This window comes from Triturus cristatus, chromosome 7, assembly GCF_964204655.1.
Source record: "Triturus cristatus chromosome 7, aTriCri1.1, whole genome shotgun sequence".
NCBI classification, from domain to species: domain Eukaryota; kingdom Metazoa; phylum Chordata; class Amphibia; order Caudata; family Salamandridae; genus Triturus; species Triturus cristatus.
This window is the reverse complement of record NC_140590.1, coordinates 627,128,896-627,146,905: the sequence shown is the minus strand read 5'-3', so window position 1 is coordinate 627,146,905 and position 18,010 is coordinate 627,128,896. Positions and strand designations below refer to the sequence as shown.

The window sequence follows — 18,010 nt, the reverse complement described above, 5'->3', positions numbered from 1 at the left end:
GAACAACCGTGCCCAAGTCATCCTTGTGGCTCTAGATGGGGCTGAGAAAGTCTGGTATCGCAAGTTGCTGAGAATAGCCATCGGTCCTCTGATCATGCTGCTCATTCGGGTAGATCTTCTGTCTCAGCAGCAGGGGAGGGATCTCCACCCGAACCTGTCCACGCTCCACCTTCATGCATGGAAATTGAGCAGCGACAGTTGACAGCATTTGTCCTTCAACCCAAAGTCTATAATGTCATCTTGACAGCCAGGCGTGCCTCCACCAAGATAGTAAATGTCTGCCATTGGGGCAAGTTTGTGGAATTGTGTGCATGAAAACAGGTTGACCCCCTTTCTGCCGCCCTCTCTCAGGTCCGCCAGCTTATTCTCTCTTGTTCAGCAGGGCTCTGCTTTTGACATCTTAAAATGAAGTTACTGCTTTCTCTGCATTTCTGTGGTTGCACAATCATCTTCCACTGTTCAAGTCTTCTATTGCCTTTAGCAACTGTAAGACAATATTTCTGAAAGGTCTTCAACACCTGTTCCCATCTTCATCCTTCATCATGCCTCAGTGGGACCTAAATTTAGTTCTGACTTACCGGATATGCGCTCCTTTCAAGTCCTCTCAGACTTCTAACAATCAAGACAGCCATTCTAGTGGCAATAACATTTGCCTGGTGGGTCAGAGAGTTCCAGGCTTTGTCATCTGAGCCCCAGTATCTCTATATCTTCCCAGGCAAGCTTTACCTTTGTACTAGAGCTTCACTTCTACTGAAGGTGGCCACTCTTTTTTCATGTAGACCAGTCCATCACCCTGTCTACCTTTTATGCTCCACCTCATTCCTCTAAAAATGAGGGCCGACTCCACCGGCTGGACCCAAAAAGAGCATTGCCGTTGTACCTTGACTATGCAAAACAATTCCATGTGGATGACCAACTCTTCGTGGGGTATGTCGGAGCACAGAAAGGGAAGGCGGTTTGTATTGGCTAAGAATCAACTCCCCTGAGAGTTTGCCTGCTCATTCCACCAGAGCCAAGGCTATGACCCCTGTGTTAGCACACTGAGTACCGGTCTTGGACATCTGCCAGGCAGGAGCGTGGGCATTGCTGCACAAATTTACCAACCACTACTGCCTGGACAGTCCGGTCCGAAGGGATGGGCACTTTTCCCGTTGGGTTCTGCAGGACTTTCTTAGTGTGAAATTGTTTTGAAGACCCACATTTAGGGAGTTATTGCTTGGGTGTCTTTTCTAAGGTAAGTAATCTGCGTTAGAATTCTCTATCGGATCAACAAGTTACTTACTTTTAGTAAAGCCTTATCTGGTAGAGACTCTGTTTAGCTACTGATTCCTTACCATCCAAACCATCCTCCTGCTCGGTGAACAGATATCTAGGAACAGGGCAGTGCCCCCTATCAGGGCCCTAGTTTTCCACCCCAGTGGTCAGTGTTCTGTGTGGCTCTGCGCTCATGGCATGGAAAGTTGCGTAAAGAAACTGGTGTCAGCGTGCTGGGGTGGCGCCTGTATAGGCATAGTGCGCACGTCACGGCCTGCGCGGACAACACCGACAATGCCTGCGGAGCCGAACGCCACCTACTGGCGCTCAGGGGTACTGCTCACAAGATTTTCGGATCCAGTCTAGCACCTGGGATAGTTGTACGGTAAGGAATCTGCGGCTAAATAGATTTCCTACCAGATAAGATATTACCGAAGGTAAGTAACTTATTCTTCATGGTTACCTTTTATTTAGTCAATCCAGATGTGGAGGTTATAGTAGCTTGAATGCATCTAGGGAAAAGAAAAGATGACCATTGGTGCTGTATTTTCTACAAACGAAATACAAAAATAAAATAAGAGTATGGTGCCCCTTCAAAAAAAACAATTGTGGTAATAGACTTCACCACGTTCCCCGGGAGCATTGCTCTAAAGCTCCCAGCATATGTCCTACACAGCCTCTCTATAGGTCTTTAAGGTCCTGCATGCAGCCTGCGATTTCTAAGCGCTGCAAATAACAGGTGTTTTAAAAAGCCACTGTGCCTCCCAACTTGCATTTCCGTTTAGACCCCCGTAAGCTGTCTTTCTGCCCCTTCCTAAAAACACTTGTGCCCACCTTCTCGCTTCCTGACCCATCACTCTGAGGCCCCCAAAGGCTATTCCACAGCACCTTAAGCATTATATACAATATAGTGCTACATGCAGAAGCGCTGCACAATAACAGATGTAATGCTGTAGCAAGAGTGCCATGGGCCCTAATGCATGCAAGGAAAATTGTCCGTCTTCGAGCTGCTGGTTAAGAAGTTTTAAAAAAAGTTACAATCTGGGTGCAGTGAGCTCCATAATCCCTTGCACCCCAGTTCTACGGCACCTGTTGAACTATTGAAATCTGCCCACCTGAACTTTCCTCTCTTCCTTGGGTCATCGTTCTTAGCTTTTTTCCATCAGGCTCCATCTTTCCCTTTATTTTTGTGTTTTACATAGTGATACATACTGCCTGACATTTCTTATGATCACTATAAACAGCAGGTGTTCAAAAAGACCCACTGCATCTCACCCCTGTGCCATTGCTCTGAGGCCCCAGCAGGCTGTCGTCCTGCCCATTTGTGATATTATTCTATATAGAACTGCACTCACCTGCCATTTGGAAGCTTGAATAATGGATACAAAATATATAGGCTGCTGCCACGCCTTATTGCATTTTCTGTATTACACGGAGTGTGTTTCTTGATAACCAGTGGTTTATTGGTCCATGGGTGAATAGTTTTAGGAGATCTGGCATAGGGACAGGTGGTACACCTGCCACGGATAGTGGCCTGTGACTAGGGAGAGGTATTAGCTGTGAGCGCAGTTTCTGTTGTACGAGGATGTGTATTCGCATGTCCCTGATGTTTTTTCCTCTTTCAAAGGAGAACAGTGGTAATTGCATTTAGTATTTTCCAGTGCTTGGTAATTATCTTTTTACATTGATTGGACACAGATGAGAAAATTGGTGACACAAGTTAGTCTAACATTTCCGGGTCTATGGTAGGTTTCTCGAAGTGACTCTCCAGTTGTTTCGTTCTTTTTTCTTTTGGGCTTCTTTAATGAATTTGTTAAAGTTGTTGTGGTCTGTTAGTTTCTGGGTCAGTTTCATTGCTTGTTTGTCATAGTGTTGCCTACTTGAGTAATTGCACCGAATGCGCAAGGACTGGCTGTAGAGTAAATTCTGTCTTAATGATCTTGGGTGATGACTATCCGATCTGAGTTACCCATTTGTGTCTGTTGGTTTATGATGCATTGTGGTTGCTAATCCACTGTTCATGGCAGTGATTTTCAGATCATCAATAACCAGGTCATTCTGGCAAAGCAGGTGTGTAAATTTGAGAAAAGGATCCTATTTGAGCCAATGGGTGAAATCTAAAGATGACGAAGTGCTTCTTGATCATATGATCAATATTACTGTGTACCAACACCATAATTTAATGTGTGACATATAAGGGTCATCCTCATAAATGAAATTCTCCGTGAACATAGAGACAGGCTACACTGGGAAAAGTACTCTCCATCAATGTCCTTTGGATTTGATGGTATATAATTTCTTTGTATTGAAAGAAATTCTCTGTTAGTGCAAGTCCTGGACGTTCCACTGCAAACTGTATTGAGCTTATGTAGTTCCACCCCAACTGGGCAGGACAGACTCTACAACAGGCAGAGTCTACTCTTGTGCAATGTTGTCATATTAGAACCTCAATGTCTAAGCTCATCAGCAGGTCAGTGTCTGGATTAAGTGGTAAATCTTGTAATAGTACTCTTATAGTTTTGGTATCTTTTAAGTACAAAGGGGTTTTGCTCACCATTGGTCTGAGGAACCAGTCGCAGAACCGGGAGAGAGGTTCTAAGATGGAGTCTATACAAGAAACTATTGGTCTGCCAGGAGGTGATCTTTGCGGTTTCTGAATTTTGGGTAGTGTATAACAATATGGAGTGCATACATTTCTTGCAACTAAGTCGGTCTCTTGTTAAGTATTCCAACCCGCGAATTCAGCCTCCTCGACTGCATCAATGATGGTCTTATGAACTCTGTTGGTCGAGTCAGATAGTAGAATTTCAAAGCTGGTTATGTGTGACATGAGCCTCATACATATCTTTGGTGAGAACCCCTATGGTCCTCCCACCCCCTGATCTGTATTATTAAGTAGAGTCTGAGGCTTCCACTTCAGTTTTGGGTAGATTGTGGAAAACCTCTTTAGATATGGGACTATCAATTAATGATACATAAAAACACACTACTAACAAACATTACAAATGACGACACTGTTTGAAGCGTACCATACCCAAATAGACATGTATAAAACAGGATGAGAAACGCATGTCTTCTTTAGGGGCATCTACTATATTAGGGCACAAAATCAACTTTGTGTATATATGTTAATTGTGTTGACTGTCTTTTACTGTCTATTGTCATAGCACCTGTGTTATTTATGAGGCACATTCTTAACACATGTACATATATGTCACAAACATTGTTCACAGTCTGTATTTAGTCTGCACAGACGATACAGGACTTTAAATAAATCGATCATTCCTAACTGTTTTCAAACAAATAGTGTTGTTTTCATTTGTAATATTTGTTAATAAGGTGTTTTTATGTATCATTAATTGATAGTCCCATATCTTTGTGGATATGCTTTACTTATCAAAAGTAATTACCCCTCTCAGAATCAGAATGGAGGCTTTAGAAGACATAACAGATTTAAAGCAATGATTCTTCAGCACTAGAAAGTAATTGCCCCTTTCGTGGCAGAACCTCTGCTTCTATACTGCTGTAATTCCCCAGGTTCTGCATGTTACTGGGACACCCAGTTATTATTGATGATCCATTCTGATTCCAGCTTTTTGTTGAGCTGATGCCAGCCTTGCTCCAAGCTATCGACAGATCTGCAAAACGTTTTTTAGCATTTCAGATCGATAAGTGCATTGTCTATTGGAAATACAGCTGTTTGTTATCCATGTGCAAATAGAGCTTAAGGCTGAAAAGGAGCCTGTTGTGGTAAGTAACAGTTTAATGTAGCTTTCCAACATTTCTTGTGGCAGTGTAGGTCAGTTTGTGGTATTTCCTTTGTGCAAGATACTTTGGGCCTTAATTAGAGTTTGGTTGATAAGGATACTCAATCAAAATGTGGTGGATGTTCGGTCTGCAGTATTACAAGTGCACTATAGCCGATAGCAACTGGAATACAATGGACGCAAAATCCATCACATTTTGACAGGTTATATTATGTGCCAAACCCTAAATATAGACCTTTAGCCCCATCATTAGGCAAAAACTCTTGAAGGGAATGTGATTATAGTCCTGTTGATCAGGGATGGGCTCAGGATTTTGTGTATCAACTTTGATTCTTAGAAGCTCAGTGTTCATTCCGAATACATGAAATTTAATGTGGGTTTCATCTTTGTCTCTTAACATTGCTTGAAGTTTAAAGCTGTTTGTTTGAATTTGAAGACTGTCCAGCAGCAGCATCAACTGCAAAATCAACAGTTCCAGAAGCAGTTGGAGGAGAAGATACAACTGTTGCAGCAGCAAAATGTCCCTTTTATTCCCATCACCGATGTTGCGCACGATCCCTATTTCTTCGACACATCTGGTGCGCGCACAGAAAGCTCAGCTGCCAGCACTCCAAACATCTCTCCTAGAGCGTCCAACCACTCAGTGCCATCAAATGTCTCTGCATCAGAAGTTGGCAGTACCATCTCGAGCGAACAAGAAGATGGAGGTAACGTTAATCTGATTTTCTTGCTGTTTTATAGTAGTTAGTAAGTTTTGCAATACCAGAATTACCACATAATTGCTAGCAAGTGTGAGCATGTTTAAAAAGAAATGTGGTGATCCTTTATTGGTGTATAGCACCTTCTTTTGCAGTTAATTGTTTCATCATCATTCTCATATACTCTCAGCAGGTTTTCTTATCACTTGCATTGCTATCCACCTATATGAGGAGGGCAGGCAGTAGGTGAGCCTGCTTTCTAGATGCCACTACAGTCCATAGCCCACTGGAGTCCTGCTTCACTTTGCATGGTTCAAATAGCTGTATAATGGATGAGATTACAGTAAAACGAGGACTCTAGGCCGGTGGAGTGCACTTTGTATGGAACACTTGGATTCCTAATCTGAAGTCCTGCTCAAGTGTCACCGTAGCGTGAATTGTTTCCTTTTCTTGATAGTCTTGTGATAAGTACATTAGGGGCCAGCTGCACGTATAACTGGTTGTAAACCAACGTATGTACTAATAAGCCGGTTCTTAAAATTCGGAATCGTATTGGGTCGCAATTCGATCTACCTCATCAATATTATGAAATAGGTTGTAAATTGGAGCTCGCTACTATTGTAGTACATAATAGGGATGTTGGCTGCCGGGGTCAGGAGACCGTCATGCCTGGAATTGCTTTTAAATGGAGGAGCATAATTTTAATTTTCAAATTTAGCCCTTTTCCTTTAAGTTAAAAGGGACTGCATTTATAAAAATAAAGTTACTTTTTACTTAAAGGTTAAGAAATACATTCACAAAGGGGGCAGGGTGCCAAGGTAACCTCTTTTGCAAATAGATCATCACCCTTATTTATACATGTAAATTGATACTTGTATAGCGCACTACTCACCCGCAAGGGTCTCAAGGTGCTTGTACGAATACCCCTGTGGAACCCATCCTAGCTTTCCCTGTGAGGCGTCCACTCCTGGGCACCCCCAAGGTGGAGGCCAGGCATCCTTAGCGTTGTGGGGGCCGTTGTGGAGATTAAGCAAGCTATTGCCCAGAGTTGCAGAGTGGGACTCCATGATTGGAATGGCACCGAGGCGAGAATTATCAGGTCCATGGAATTGTTGAGCCCAAGACACGCGGAGGCGGGGAATTGAACCCTGGTCCCGGGCTAGACCTATGCATCAGGGTCTGCCGCTCCAATCATTGAGCCACACTTCTCCACTGCATAAGATACTGAATCTGTATTTGAAAGGGACGCGTCCAACATGCCTCTTGCAGATACAATATCTGTATCCATTTGGAATCCTATTTAAGGAGAAGGAAAATCATTTTGGGCTCCTAAAATGGAATTGTGTTGAGATGTGTACAGGGAAGTGATGGATGGAATGCTTTAATTAATCTCAGCCACTGGTAATTACTCCGGGCCGCATTCTAGTCCATCTTTTTTTGCCATATGCAAATTCGGCTTTAGTGGGAACAGTCCAGCCAGAACGGCCATTATCAAATTTCAGGTATAGCTAACTTTAGCATTTGTAATATTTGTGTAGTTTGTATAGAAAGAATAAGTAAAGTTTCCCTGAGTATAACAACGGTTTAACCTTTGGTTTTTCAATAAATGTTAATGTTGGTTTGGGTAGCTTTTGGGGGGCGGGGGTATTAGAAAAATGTGTTTCAAATTGTAGAGTCCAGTGTTGTCGCGTGGAATGTCGTACAGTAGAGTGTTGTAGAGTGGAGTCGAGAGGAGTGGCATAGCTTACAGTGGACTAAAGTGTCACAGTGCAGTGGTTTGTTGTATAGTGCAGTGGCATAGCGTGTACGAGAGTGGACAAACGTAGAGTTGAGTAAACTAATACATTTGAGTGGCTTGTTGTACAGTGGAGTGGTGTGTGATAGTGTTGGAAAGTGTCATAGAGTGGAGTGTTCTACAGTGGAGTGTAGGGGCATAGAGTGTAGTAGATGGTAGGACAGTGCTGTATAGTGGCATACAGTAAATGCACTGTGGTATAGTGACAGAGTGTAGTAGTGTTGTGTAGAGTGGAGTATTGTACAGGGCCATAGAGTGGGGTAAAGTGTTGTGCATGTAGTAAAGTGGAGGGAGTCCAGTGGAGTGGCATAGCGTAAAGTGGACTAGTGTGTTGTAGAGTGGACTGGCGTAGCATACAGTTGAGTTGAGTGTTGGGGAGTGGAGTGGAGTGGATTGTAACACTGGAGTGCAGTGGCGTCTTGTAGAATGTCAGGAAGTGTTGTAGAGTGGAGTACAGTAGAGTGCCACAGAGCGGAATATTGTTTTGACAGACGAATGGCATAGAGCAGCTTTCGGTGCAGTATGGTAGAGTGGAGTGAAATTTACTGTCGTTGAGTTGCATAGAGTAGTGCACAGTGGTGTTGCGCAGAGTGCGGTAGTGTGGTGCAGAGTGCAGTAGTGGAGTACAGTGGAGTAATGTAAAGTATAGTGGGGTGGAGCAGCGTAGAGGGAGTTGTGTATAGTGTCATAGAGTGGTGTACGGTGTACAGAGTAAAGTAGTGTGCTGTAGACTGCCATTAAAAGAAGTACATTGTTGTACAGCCAAATTGGTTTGCAAGAAATCGAAGTACTGTTCGGCCTCGGCCTGTCTGAAAGATTTACCTAGGCTGACTATCGGACAAAGAGCCAAGTTTAAGCTCCTATGCTATGCGCATAGAGCATTGCTTAAACTTGGCCCCAGAATACTGCAAGCAAACTGGAATTTTATGTTCCCTCTCGTGACCTTATGTTTGGCAGCCTTGCACTAGGCAAACTCCACCCATCAAAAGAGTCAGAACTGAGGGTCGCTCCTTCACCCACCTGGTAGGTACTCATTGGAACAGCCTCCCGCTAGAGCTTTGTCTCATGGAAAATCACGTGAGTTTCCGAAAAAACTGAAGATGTGGTTCTTCTCAGGACTCAAGTAGTGATATCCTTGGATCATGGGCTCTAAACCCGATGTACTTAGCACGCACCACACTCTACTCTAAACTGTTTTTCTCTCTATCCTCGTGACGTGCCTTGGGATGAATGTCACTCTTTATAAAATAGAAATACAAAAAAAATGCAAATACCGTGGAGTGCTATAGAGTGGACTATAGTGTGGTAGAGTGAAGGGGCGTAGACTTGTTGAGTGAAGTAGTGCTGAGCAAAGTACAGTGGAGTGGCGCGCAGTGGTGTACACTGGAATAGCTTGGAGTGGAGTGGAGTTCAGTGGAACAGCATAGAGTGGAGTGGAATGACATTCATTGGAGTGTCCTAAATTGGTGTGGCGTAGAGTGGAATACTATGGAGTGGCGTACAGTGGAATAGCGTGGAGTGGAGTTACGCAGAGTAGAGTTGACTGTCGTGGAATGGAATGCCATATAGTGGAATAGCGTAGAGTGGAATGCCCTACATTGGTCTCCTACATTGGAGTGTCCTAGAGTGGAGTAGTGTGGAGTGGCATAGAGTGGAGTAGTGCATTAGTTGAGTACAGTGGAGTAATGTCTCATAGAGTAGAGTATAGTGGGTCGAGCTGCGTAGAGGTAGTTGTGTAAAATGTCGTGGAGTGTCGTACAGTGCTATAAAGTAAAGCAGTGTGCTGTAGACTGCCATTAAAAAGTGCATTGTTGTACAGCGGAGTGCTATAGAGGGGAGTATAGTGTGGTAGAGTGACTGGGCGTTGACTTGTTGAGTGAAGTACAGTTCTGAGCAGAGTACAGTGGAGTAGGATGAAGTGGCATAGAGTGGCGTCCACTGGAATAGCTTGGAGTGGCATAGAGTGAAGTTGTGTGCAGTGGAGTGGAGTGGTGTGAGTGGATTGGCGTCGAGTGGAGTGCAGTAGAGTGGAGTGGAATGACATTCATTGGAGTGTCCGTGCTACATTGGTGTGGTGTAGAGTGGAATAATGTGGAGTGGAATATTATGGAGTGGTGTGGAATTGCATGAGTGGAGTGGGGTAGAGTGGAATGGAATGCCATATAGTGGAATATCATAGAGTGGAGTGCCCTGCATTGGTCTCCTACATTGGAGTGTCCTAGAGTGGAATAGTGTGGAGTAGAGTGGAATAGCTTACAGTGGAGTGGTGTACTCTGTTGTGGAGTGGCATAGAGTAGAATAGTGTAAAGTATAGTGACGTTGAGTGAAGAGGCATAGAGTGTAATAGCTTACAGTACAGTGGTGTATAGTGGAGTGGCGGTATACTGCAGTGAGTGGAGTTGCATAGACTGGAGTGACGTTGAGTTGTGGTACTTGAAACAGATGTAGCGTGAAAGTGGGTGAACGGATGTAGATGTAATGTGAGAAGTATATAGATCAGGAGGTGTAAATGCTAATTTGTGGCAGTACGTGTAAGAAGTGTTAACGTTCATAAGTGTTAAAATACTTCATCATATATTGTACCACAGTATATAGCGGTACATGCCAAGAAGAAGGCATTATCCGATTGGCTAATGGCTGTCTTTACAAAACGTAAAAGGTAGCCATGTAGTTTTCAGTGCACCTTCCCTGAATTCTGGGTTAGGGCCTTACATATTGGAAAGTAGTAGGTTTAATTGTTGTTACCTACCTTTTATCACTTTACTAAAGTGTAAGGTAGCCAAATGTATGTTCGAGGCATATGAGCTGTAGATCATATGCATTAGCATAGATCGCCATCTGGTGTTGGGCCCGGATGTTTTCACTTTGTTTTTCATCAGAGAAGTCTTTGTAGACACAAGATAGGTGACTCCTCCTTTTGGTGATAGTGCGCATGGGCATCGACACCATCCCCAGATTGTTTTTTTCCGCCATCGGGTTCGGATGTGTATTGCTGCGCTCCGGTTCGGTATCGTTTTCGAACCCCTTCGACGCACAATCCTCTACCCTCAACGGTATTGTCTTTCGATCGCGGTTTCCCATTTGACTCGCATCGTAGAATTTTTAAAACCTTCGATCGGGACCTTCGAGGAAGGCCGCCAGGCCTTCCCGTGTCGACCACGCCAGCAGTTGATGGAACGGACTCCATTTAAGCTATGTCCTGAGTGCCGTCCTAAGTTCCCACGCACTAACCTGCACCAGGTTTGCAACCTGTGCCTATCCCTGGAATACGACGAAAAGGACTGCGAAGCGCGTCGATCCTTCCGATCGAAAAAGAGTCCTTGTGACCGTCGGCCTTGACGCCACGAAATGCAACTAGACAGCGGCTCTGTACCGGACATCTTTGGAGAAGATTCAGATGTTCCCCATACAGATGTAGAGGCCGAGGAAGAGGAACCGGTCTCCGTCTCTGAAGCCGACTCCAACATGGAGGAAGGCCTGAACATCACTCCGGGTCAACATACCGTGGGAACAAATCCCTATGTGAGCACGCACCCTAAAAAACCTAAGGCTCCGGCATCACCCCGGCTCTCAAGCTCAGGTCGACGCCGACAAAAAGTCCCTCCGGTCCGGTTACGAAACATGAGGACAAGCCTTCCGGCTCGAGCTCGAGCCGGCCCCTTCCGGTACAGAAACACCAACCTCTGCACCAAAACATAAATCGCCTCATGTGCCACTACCTAAATCGGCGGCACAGATGACCCCTTTGGCACTGAAGACCTCGGAGCCGAAAAACGCTTTGGAGCCGAAATTAACCACACCAAAATCCTCGGCACCTAAAAGCTCGGAGTCCTCAACCTCCGCACTGAAACATTCGGAGCCGAAACATCCCGCTCCGAAAGATTCTGGTCCAAAACACAAAAGTAAGCATTTGGACTCAAACATTTGGCGCACAAAGACCCTCCTAAATCTTCCACGCCAAAACCCATTCCTAAAGAGAAAGACACTCCTTCCAAGGAACTTCCATCCGAAGACAGAGTTTTGGACCCAAAACAGAAAAGACTCCGTATTGATCCCAAAACTGGATACCTTACATCAACTCTTCCCAAAAAAACAGAAGCTGCATTCCTCAGAGGACTTTCCTATTCCTCATAAAAAGAAGGATATGGGTTCTAACTTTTCTCCCCCTTACATACCTCCTTCTCCACCTAACCCACATCTACTAATCACACCATCAAATTCACCACCACCCCCATTTTCACCTGCACCACAGGATGATTATGGGGGCAATGATGGGGATGGGGACGACAATCCGGACATGCCACAAGACATTCCACATGACACTGATCCATGGGAAGATTACAGTAAAGAGTCGGATCACAATAATGACCCTGACCTGTACCCCTCCAGACCCTCCCCACCTGATGACAATATAGGCTTTGCACATATTAACAGGGCTGCTCAATACCACGGCGTGGAGCTACACCGAGAACCTCTAGAAGAGGATTTTCTTGTAGAAACATTTACACATTCACAGAAATCCACTAATACTTTACCCATGCTCAAGGGCATGATAAAATACGTAGACAACGTCTTTAAAGACACAGTCAGAGCCAGAATACTGACCCCTAGAGTGGATAAAAAGTACAAGCCCGCTCCTACTGACCCTGCATATATTAGGGGACAGTTGCCCTTAGACTCTCTTGTTGTAACTAACGCCCGCAAAAGAGCGAATTCCCAAACTACAGGCGATGCCCCCCCTTCTGATAGGGAGTCTAAATTAATAGATGCATCAGGCAAACGAGTGGCTTCACAGGCTGCTAACCATTGGCGAAACACCAATGCTCAGGCCCCTTTAGCACGCTACGACAGAGCTCACTATGAAGAGTTAGAAAAACTCATCCAACACTTGCCTGATGAATACAAAACAAAAGTTAACATCCTCGTTTAAGAAGGGAAGCCTATTACCAATACTTCCATAAAATGTGCACTCAATGCAGCAGACACAGCATCTCGTGCCATCAACACAAGTATACTATTACGCAGACACGCTTGGCTTTGAATCTCTGGATTCAAGCAGGAAGTTCAATTCTCCATGATCAATCAGCCCTTTGATAAAGAGCATCTTTTCGGGCCAACAGTCAACACTACACTTGAAAAAATGAAAAAGGACACTGAAACTGCTAAGACCATGGGGGCCTTGCAATTACCTTCCAGCAGGGGTTCCTTTCGCCGCTCCTTTTATAGAGGTGGCTCAAAAACGGTGTCGACTGAGACTCCCTTCTCCTCTTATAAAAACAACCAAACACCTCCAGAGGCTATTTTAGAGGAGGCTACAGGGGAAATATTAACAAGGGGTGAGGCAGAGGCAATTGCACCCACACTTACCCTGCCAATAAACAATGCCTTCCCTATACTACCCCCCTATCATTTAACACCTGTCGGGGGGACGTCTCTCACAGTTCCTACCTGTCTGGAATTCGATCACCACAGACAAGTGGGTAATACAAATTATCCAACATGCTTATTGCCTGGAACTTACCAGCACTCCACCAACAATCCTTCAGAGACAGCGTGCAATGTCATCAGAACATCTCACCCTGTTAAAACAAGAGGTTCTCTCTCTATTACACAAACATGCAATAGAACAAGTCTCAATACATCATCAAGGAATGGGAGTGTACTCCCTATACTTTTTGATTCCAAAAAAGGACGTCTCCCTCAGCCCCATATTGGACCGAAGACAACTAAACCTCTACATTCAATTGGACCACTTCCACATGATCACCCTTCAACAGGTGCTCCCATTACTTCAGCAAGGCGACTTCCTTTTCACCCTAGATTTAAAGGACGCCTACTTCCATATTCCCATTCAGCCAGCTCACAGGAAATATCTCCGGTTCGTGGTGGATGGACAACATTACCAATTCGAAGTCCTTCCATTCGGGATAACTACAGCACCAAGAGTCTTCACCAAGTGCCTACACGTTCACGTCTTCCCTTACTTAGACAACTGGCTAATAAAAGCCAAGTTGCAACAGACCTGCATACATCACACTCACAGTTCAGCTGCTTCACGACTTGGGATTCACTGTCAGCCTCACCAAGTCTCATCTTCAACCCTCCAATACGCAAGCGTACCAAGGAGCCATAATAGATACTTGCAAAGCTGTAGCGTACCCCAACCCAGTCAGAATACGCAACATGCAAACACTAATATCACAGTTTCAACTGCAGCACTCACTACCAGCATGAGTGTTCATGCAGTTGATCGGAATGATGGCATCTTGCATTCTAACTGTCCCTTACGCAAGACTCTAAATGCGTCCCCTACAAGAATGCTTAGCACGTCAGTGGAACCAGGCTCGAGGACAATTAACCGATCTGGTGTTGGTGGATGGCCGCACTTATCACTCTCTGCAGTGGTGGAACACACAAAACCTTTCCAAAGGGCGGCCATTCCTCGACCCGGTTCCACAGATAGTACTCACAGCAGACCCATCTCTCACAGGTTGGGAAGCTCATCTTCAACAATATACCATTCAAGGCATTTTGACGCTACAGCAAAAGCAACTCCACATAAACCATCTGGAACTGCAAGCAATTTTTCTGGCATTGAAAGCTTTTCAACTATACATAGTAGGCAAGACTGTCCTAGCCTGTACAGACAATATGATAGCAATGTACTACATACAAAAACAAGGGGGGACACACACTACAGATTTCACTCCCAGCTCAAAGCATATGGAGATGGGCCATACCTCAAAAAATATATCTCCTTGCATTACATCTCCCAGGAGTAAACAATCATATTGCAGATCTGCTCAGTCGTCAAAGACAGCAGATCTACGAATGGGAACTATATCCTCAAGTACTTCTCCCATTCTTCCAGATGTGGGGCTACCCAGAAATAGATCTGTTCGCCACACACCTCGACGCAAATTTCCCAAACTTCGCGTCCAGGTATCCACACCCATTGTCCTAAGGCAATGCGCTATGGATGAATTGGTCAGGGAAATTTGCTTACACTTTTCCGCCTCTCCTGCTAATTCCATTAGTGGTTCGGACGCTCAGACAACATTCCCTCGCAATGATCCTAGTTGTTCCCACATGGGCTTGACAGCCATGGTACACAACCCTGTTAGAACTATCAGTAGTTCTTCATCAAAAGTTACACCTCTCCCCCAAGCTTCTGACTCAGAACCATGGAGAGATAAGACACCCAGATCCCAACCAACTCAACCTTGCGATCTGATACCTGAAATCATAGAGTTTGGCTACCTTAATCTTCCGCCAGACTGCATGGACGTCATTAAAGAGGCTATATGCCCTACCACAAGAGCATGCTATGCAGCAAAATGGAAACGATTTGTGATTCATTGTACTAACAATAAAATCAATCCATTAGATGCTTCTACTCAAAACATAATTTGCTATCTTACAACGTGCTAACTTAGCATACACATCTGTACGATTACATCTTGCCGCAATAGCGGCTTACCTACAAAACAGACAACACTTGTCTTTGTTTCGTGGACCCACTATCAAAGCCTTTATGGAAGGACTCAAAAGAATCATTCCTCCTAGACTTCCACCTTCTCGCGTGTGGATTCTTAACATTGTCCTTACAAAACTCATGGGCCTGCCATTTGAACCTTTACACAAATGCGAACTACATTTTCTGACTTGGAAGGAAGCCTTCCTTATAGCCATCACATCTCTTAGAAGAGTTGGTGAGCTCCAGACACCAACCATACAAGAACCATTTTTACAAATTCACCAAAATAAAGTGGTTCTTATGACTAACACAAAAGTTTCTGCCTTTCACCTCAACCAGTCTGTTGAGTTACTCGTGATTTTCCTCAACCAGACTCAGTAGCAGAATGTGCTCTTCACACATTAGATGTGAAAAGAGCAATACTTTATTACGTTGAAAGAACCAAATCTTTTAGAAAAACGAAACAATTCTTTGTTGCTTTTTCCCCACCACAAAAAGGCAATCCCATTTCAAAAGCACGTATTGCACCGTGGATAGTTAAATGCATCCAAATATGCTACCTCAAGGCTAAACGCACCTTAACAATTCCCCCTAGAGCGCACTCCACACGCAAACTAGGGGCTTCTATGGTATTCTTAGGGAACATACCCATAGATTACATCTGCAAGGCTGCAACATGGTCTACACCACTCACATTCACACAACACTATTGTGTAGATGTGTTAGCAAAACAAGCTATTGTGGGCCAGGCAGTTTTAAGAACACTATTTCAAACCTCTGCAACAGATACAGGTTAGCCACTGCTCGGAAGATAACCGCTGTATTTTCTATGCTAATGCATATGCCCTACAGATTATATGCCTCGACTGGAAAATGCTACTCACCCAGTATGCATCTGTTCTTGGCATATAAAGTGTAGATTCATATGCACCCACCGACCTCCCAGAGTACCTTTATCTGTTGCACTATTATCTTACTTACATACATTATACATGGCCATCTCTTTCTACTCTTTCTAACTCGATCACCCTCACGGCAAAACAATCTGGGGATGGAGTAGATGCCCATGCGCACTATCACCAAAAGGAGGAGTCACCTACCTTGTGACTACAAAGACTTCTTCGAAGAAAAACAAAGTGCAAACTTCCAGGCCCAACTCCAGATGGCGATCTATGCTAACGCATATGAAGCTACAGCTTTATATACCAAGAACAGATGCATACTGGGTAAGTAGCATTTTCCTTCTATTTTTCTGTGAATTTTACAGCACTTTATCGAGAATTGCTCATTTAAAAAAAAAATGTTTGTGCAGTAATTTGTAGGTATTACAGCTGTACTCTGTAGACAGTTTTTGTAACTAATGAAATACATAAAACATTTAAAATATACTTTTTTAACTACTGCAGTGCTTCTTTGGAAGTACTCCGTACAGTTTTTAAAAAATATATAAAAACTTAAAAATAATTTTAATCAAGTGGCAATGAGTAGGGAAAAATATAAATATGGCCACTGATTTCTGGTCTTGACCTGGGGCCATAATATGGGGAGGTGACTTCAACGTTACATTAGATGACCAGCTAAACCAGTTTGGAACATCCAGACACCCACATGCTGCACTGACACTTAATACCATTATGTACGACAACTACTTGCAAAACATCTGGCTGCACATGCTTGCTACACAAGCAGAAGGCACCTGTAATACGGCTCACTGTGCCTTTACTTGGCGCTTGCCCCCAGGGGCGCTGCATGATGTCTCATTACGTGAAGATATCCTCGTCGATTCCTCTTCCAGTCCCTGGGAAGCCTTCAAGGCGGTCATTTGCGCCATGTGCATTGCAAAGCAATCTGGGGTCCTTAAAGCCATACGGGGATGACTTGCCCCCCTGTAATGAGAAATCCAAGCTTTAGAACTGGAATATCTTTAACAGCGTGACCACACAGAGATCCGGGACAAACTGGCGGACTTTTCTGAGGAGGCCATCCAAGAGACCCATTACCTGGGTAGAGATGCACAGGCTTGCCGATACGGAAGGGCGTCTGCCCAGTTAGGACACTTGCTGGCCTACTACGCAAGCCGCATGCTTCAACATGTGTTTTTTTTTGTGTGCATATTTATATAGTGTGAACTCGACCCGAAGGTATTGGAGCGCTTTACATGAGCACGGTTATGTTACACAAGGACACATTTTTTGTTGTTGTTGTTAGGCACGGGGAGATTAAGTGATTTGCCCAGAATCGCAGGATGTGGACGTGACCCCGATGCTCAAACCTTGGTTTCTCAGCTCTAAAGTCGGCAGTCTAGCTGTCAGACCTCATCCTCTGCTGGATGACCTGCAGGTCCTGCAGTCCACCCCAAAAGCTCTATTAGACACCATGACCTCCTATTACGCTGTGCTATACACTTCCACACCGGTCTGCTCACAGAGTGGCATAACAGCATATGTTGATGAATTATAACTCATCTGGCTGGATCATGCCCACCGGATGTACCTCGATTCACCTATGGTGACACCACAAATACCTTAGACTCCCTGGAGTGGCCTTACCTATTCGTTAGCGCAAACAGGCCTAAGCTCCAGATTCCTTCATCATATTCAGCTCCTTTGCATCTCGCCCATTGCCATTGTGTGGCTCAACTGAATGTTGTCAGGCCCGTTCTCAGTAACCCGACGAACATACAGGGATGCCCACTCTCGCCCTTCCTTTTTACCATAACAATGGAGCCACTGGTGGCCCAGCTCAGCCAACATCATGCCCACTGTAGTTTCTGTTTTACCTCCAGGGGGCTGGTGGTCCCCATGTATGCCAATGACATCACCCTCTACATTCATAACCCACAAGTGAACCTGGCCCCACTGACTTGAGATAACGTGCTTTGGTGGATTCTCAGGTGTTTTGATTAACTGGTCAAAATCTATGTTGGTCCCCTTTACTGATGGCACAAAGCACTTCACTGTGGAATGCCCGTTCAAGTGGGCATCTGAGCCAGTACGCTACTTAGGATTCTGGCTCAATT

General features: G+C 44.5%; 1 protein-coding gene across 2 annotated transcripts in view; it reads left to right on the top strand.

The window, feature by feature from the left end:
* Window positions 1–18,010, top strand: part of ERN1 (endoplasmic reticulum to nucleus signaling 1) — a 617,499-nt gene that overhangs the window by 475,297 nt on the left and 124,192 nt on the right. The window contains exon 13 of one of the 2 annotated variants that reach the window (XM_085617236.1): window positions 5,458–5,728. In XM_085617236.1, coding sequence (XP_085473362.1) covers window positions 5,458–5,728 — 271 coding nt within the window. Of the gene's footprint in view, window positions 1–5,430; window positions 5,729–18,010 lie in introns of both variants that reach the window. The other variant, XM_085617235.1, reaches the window with a different exon arrangement.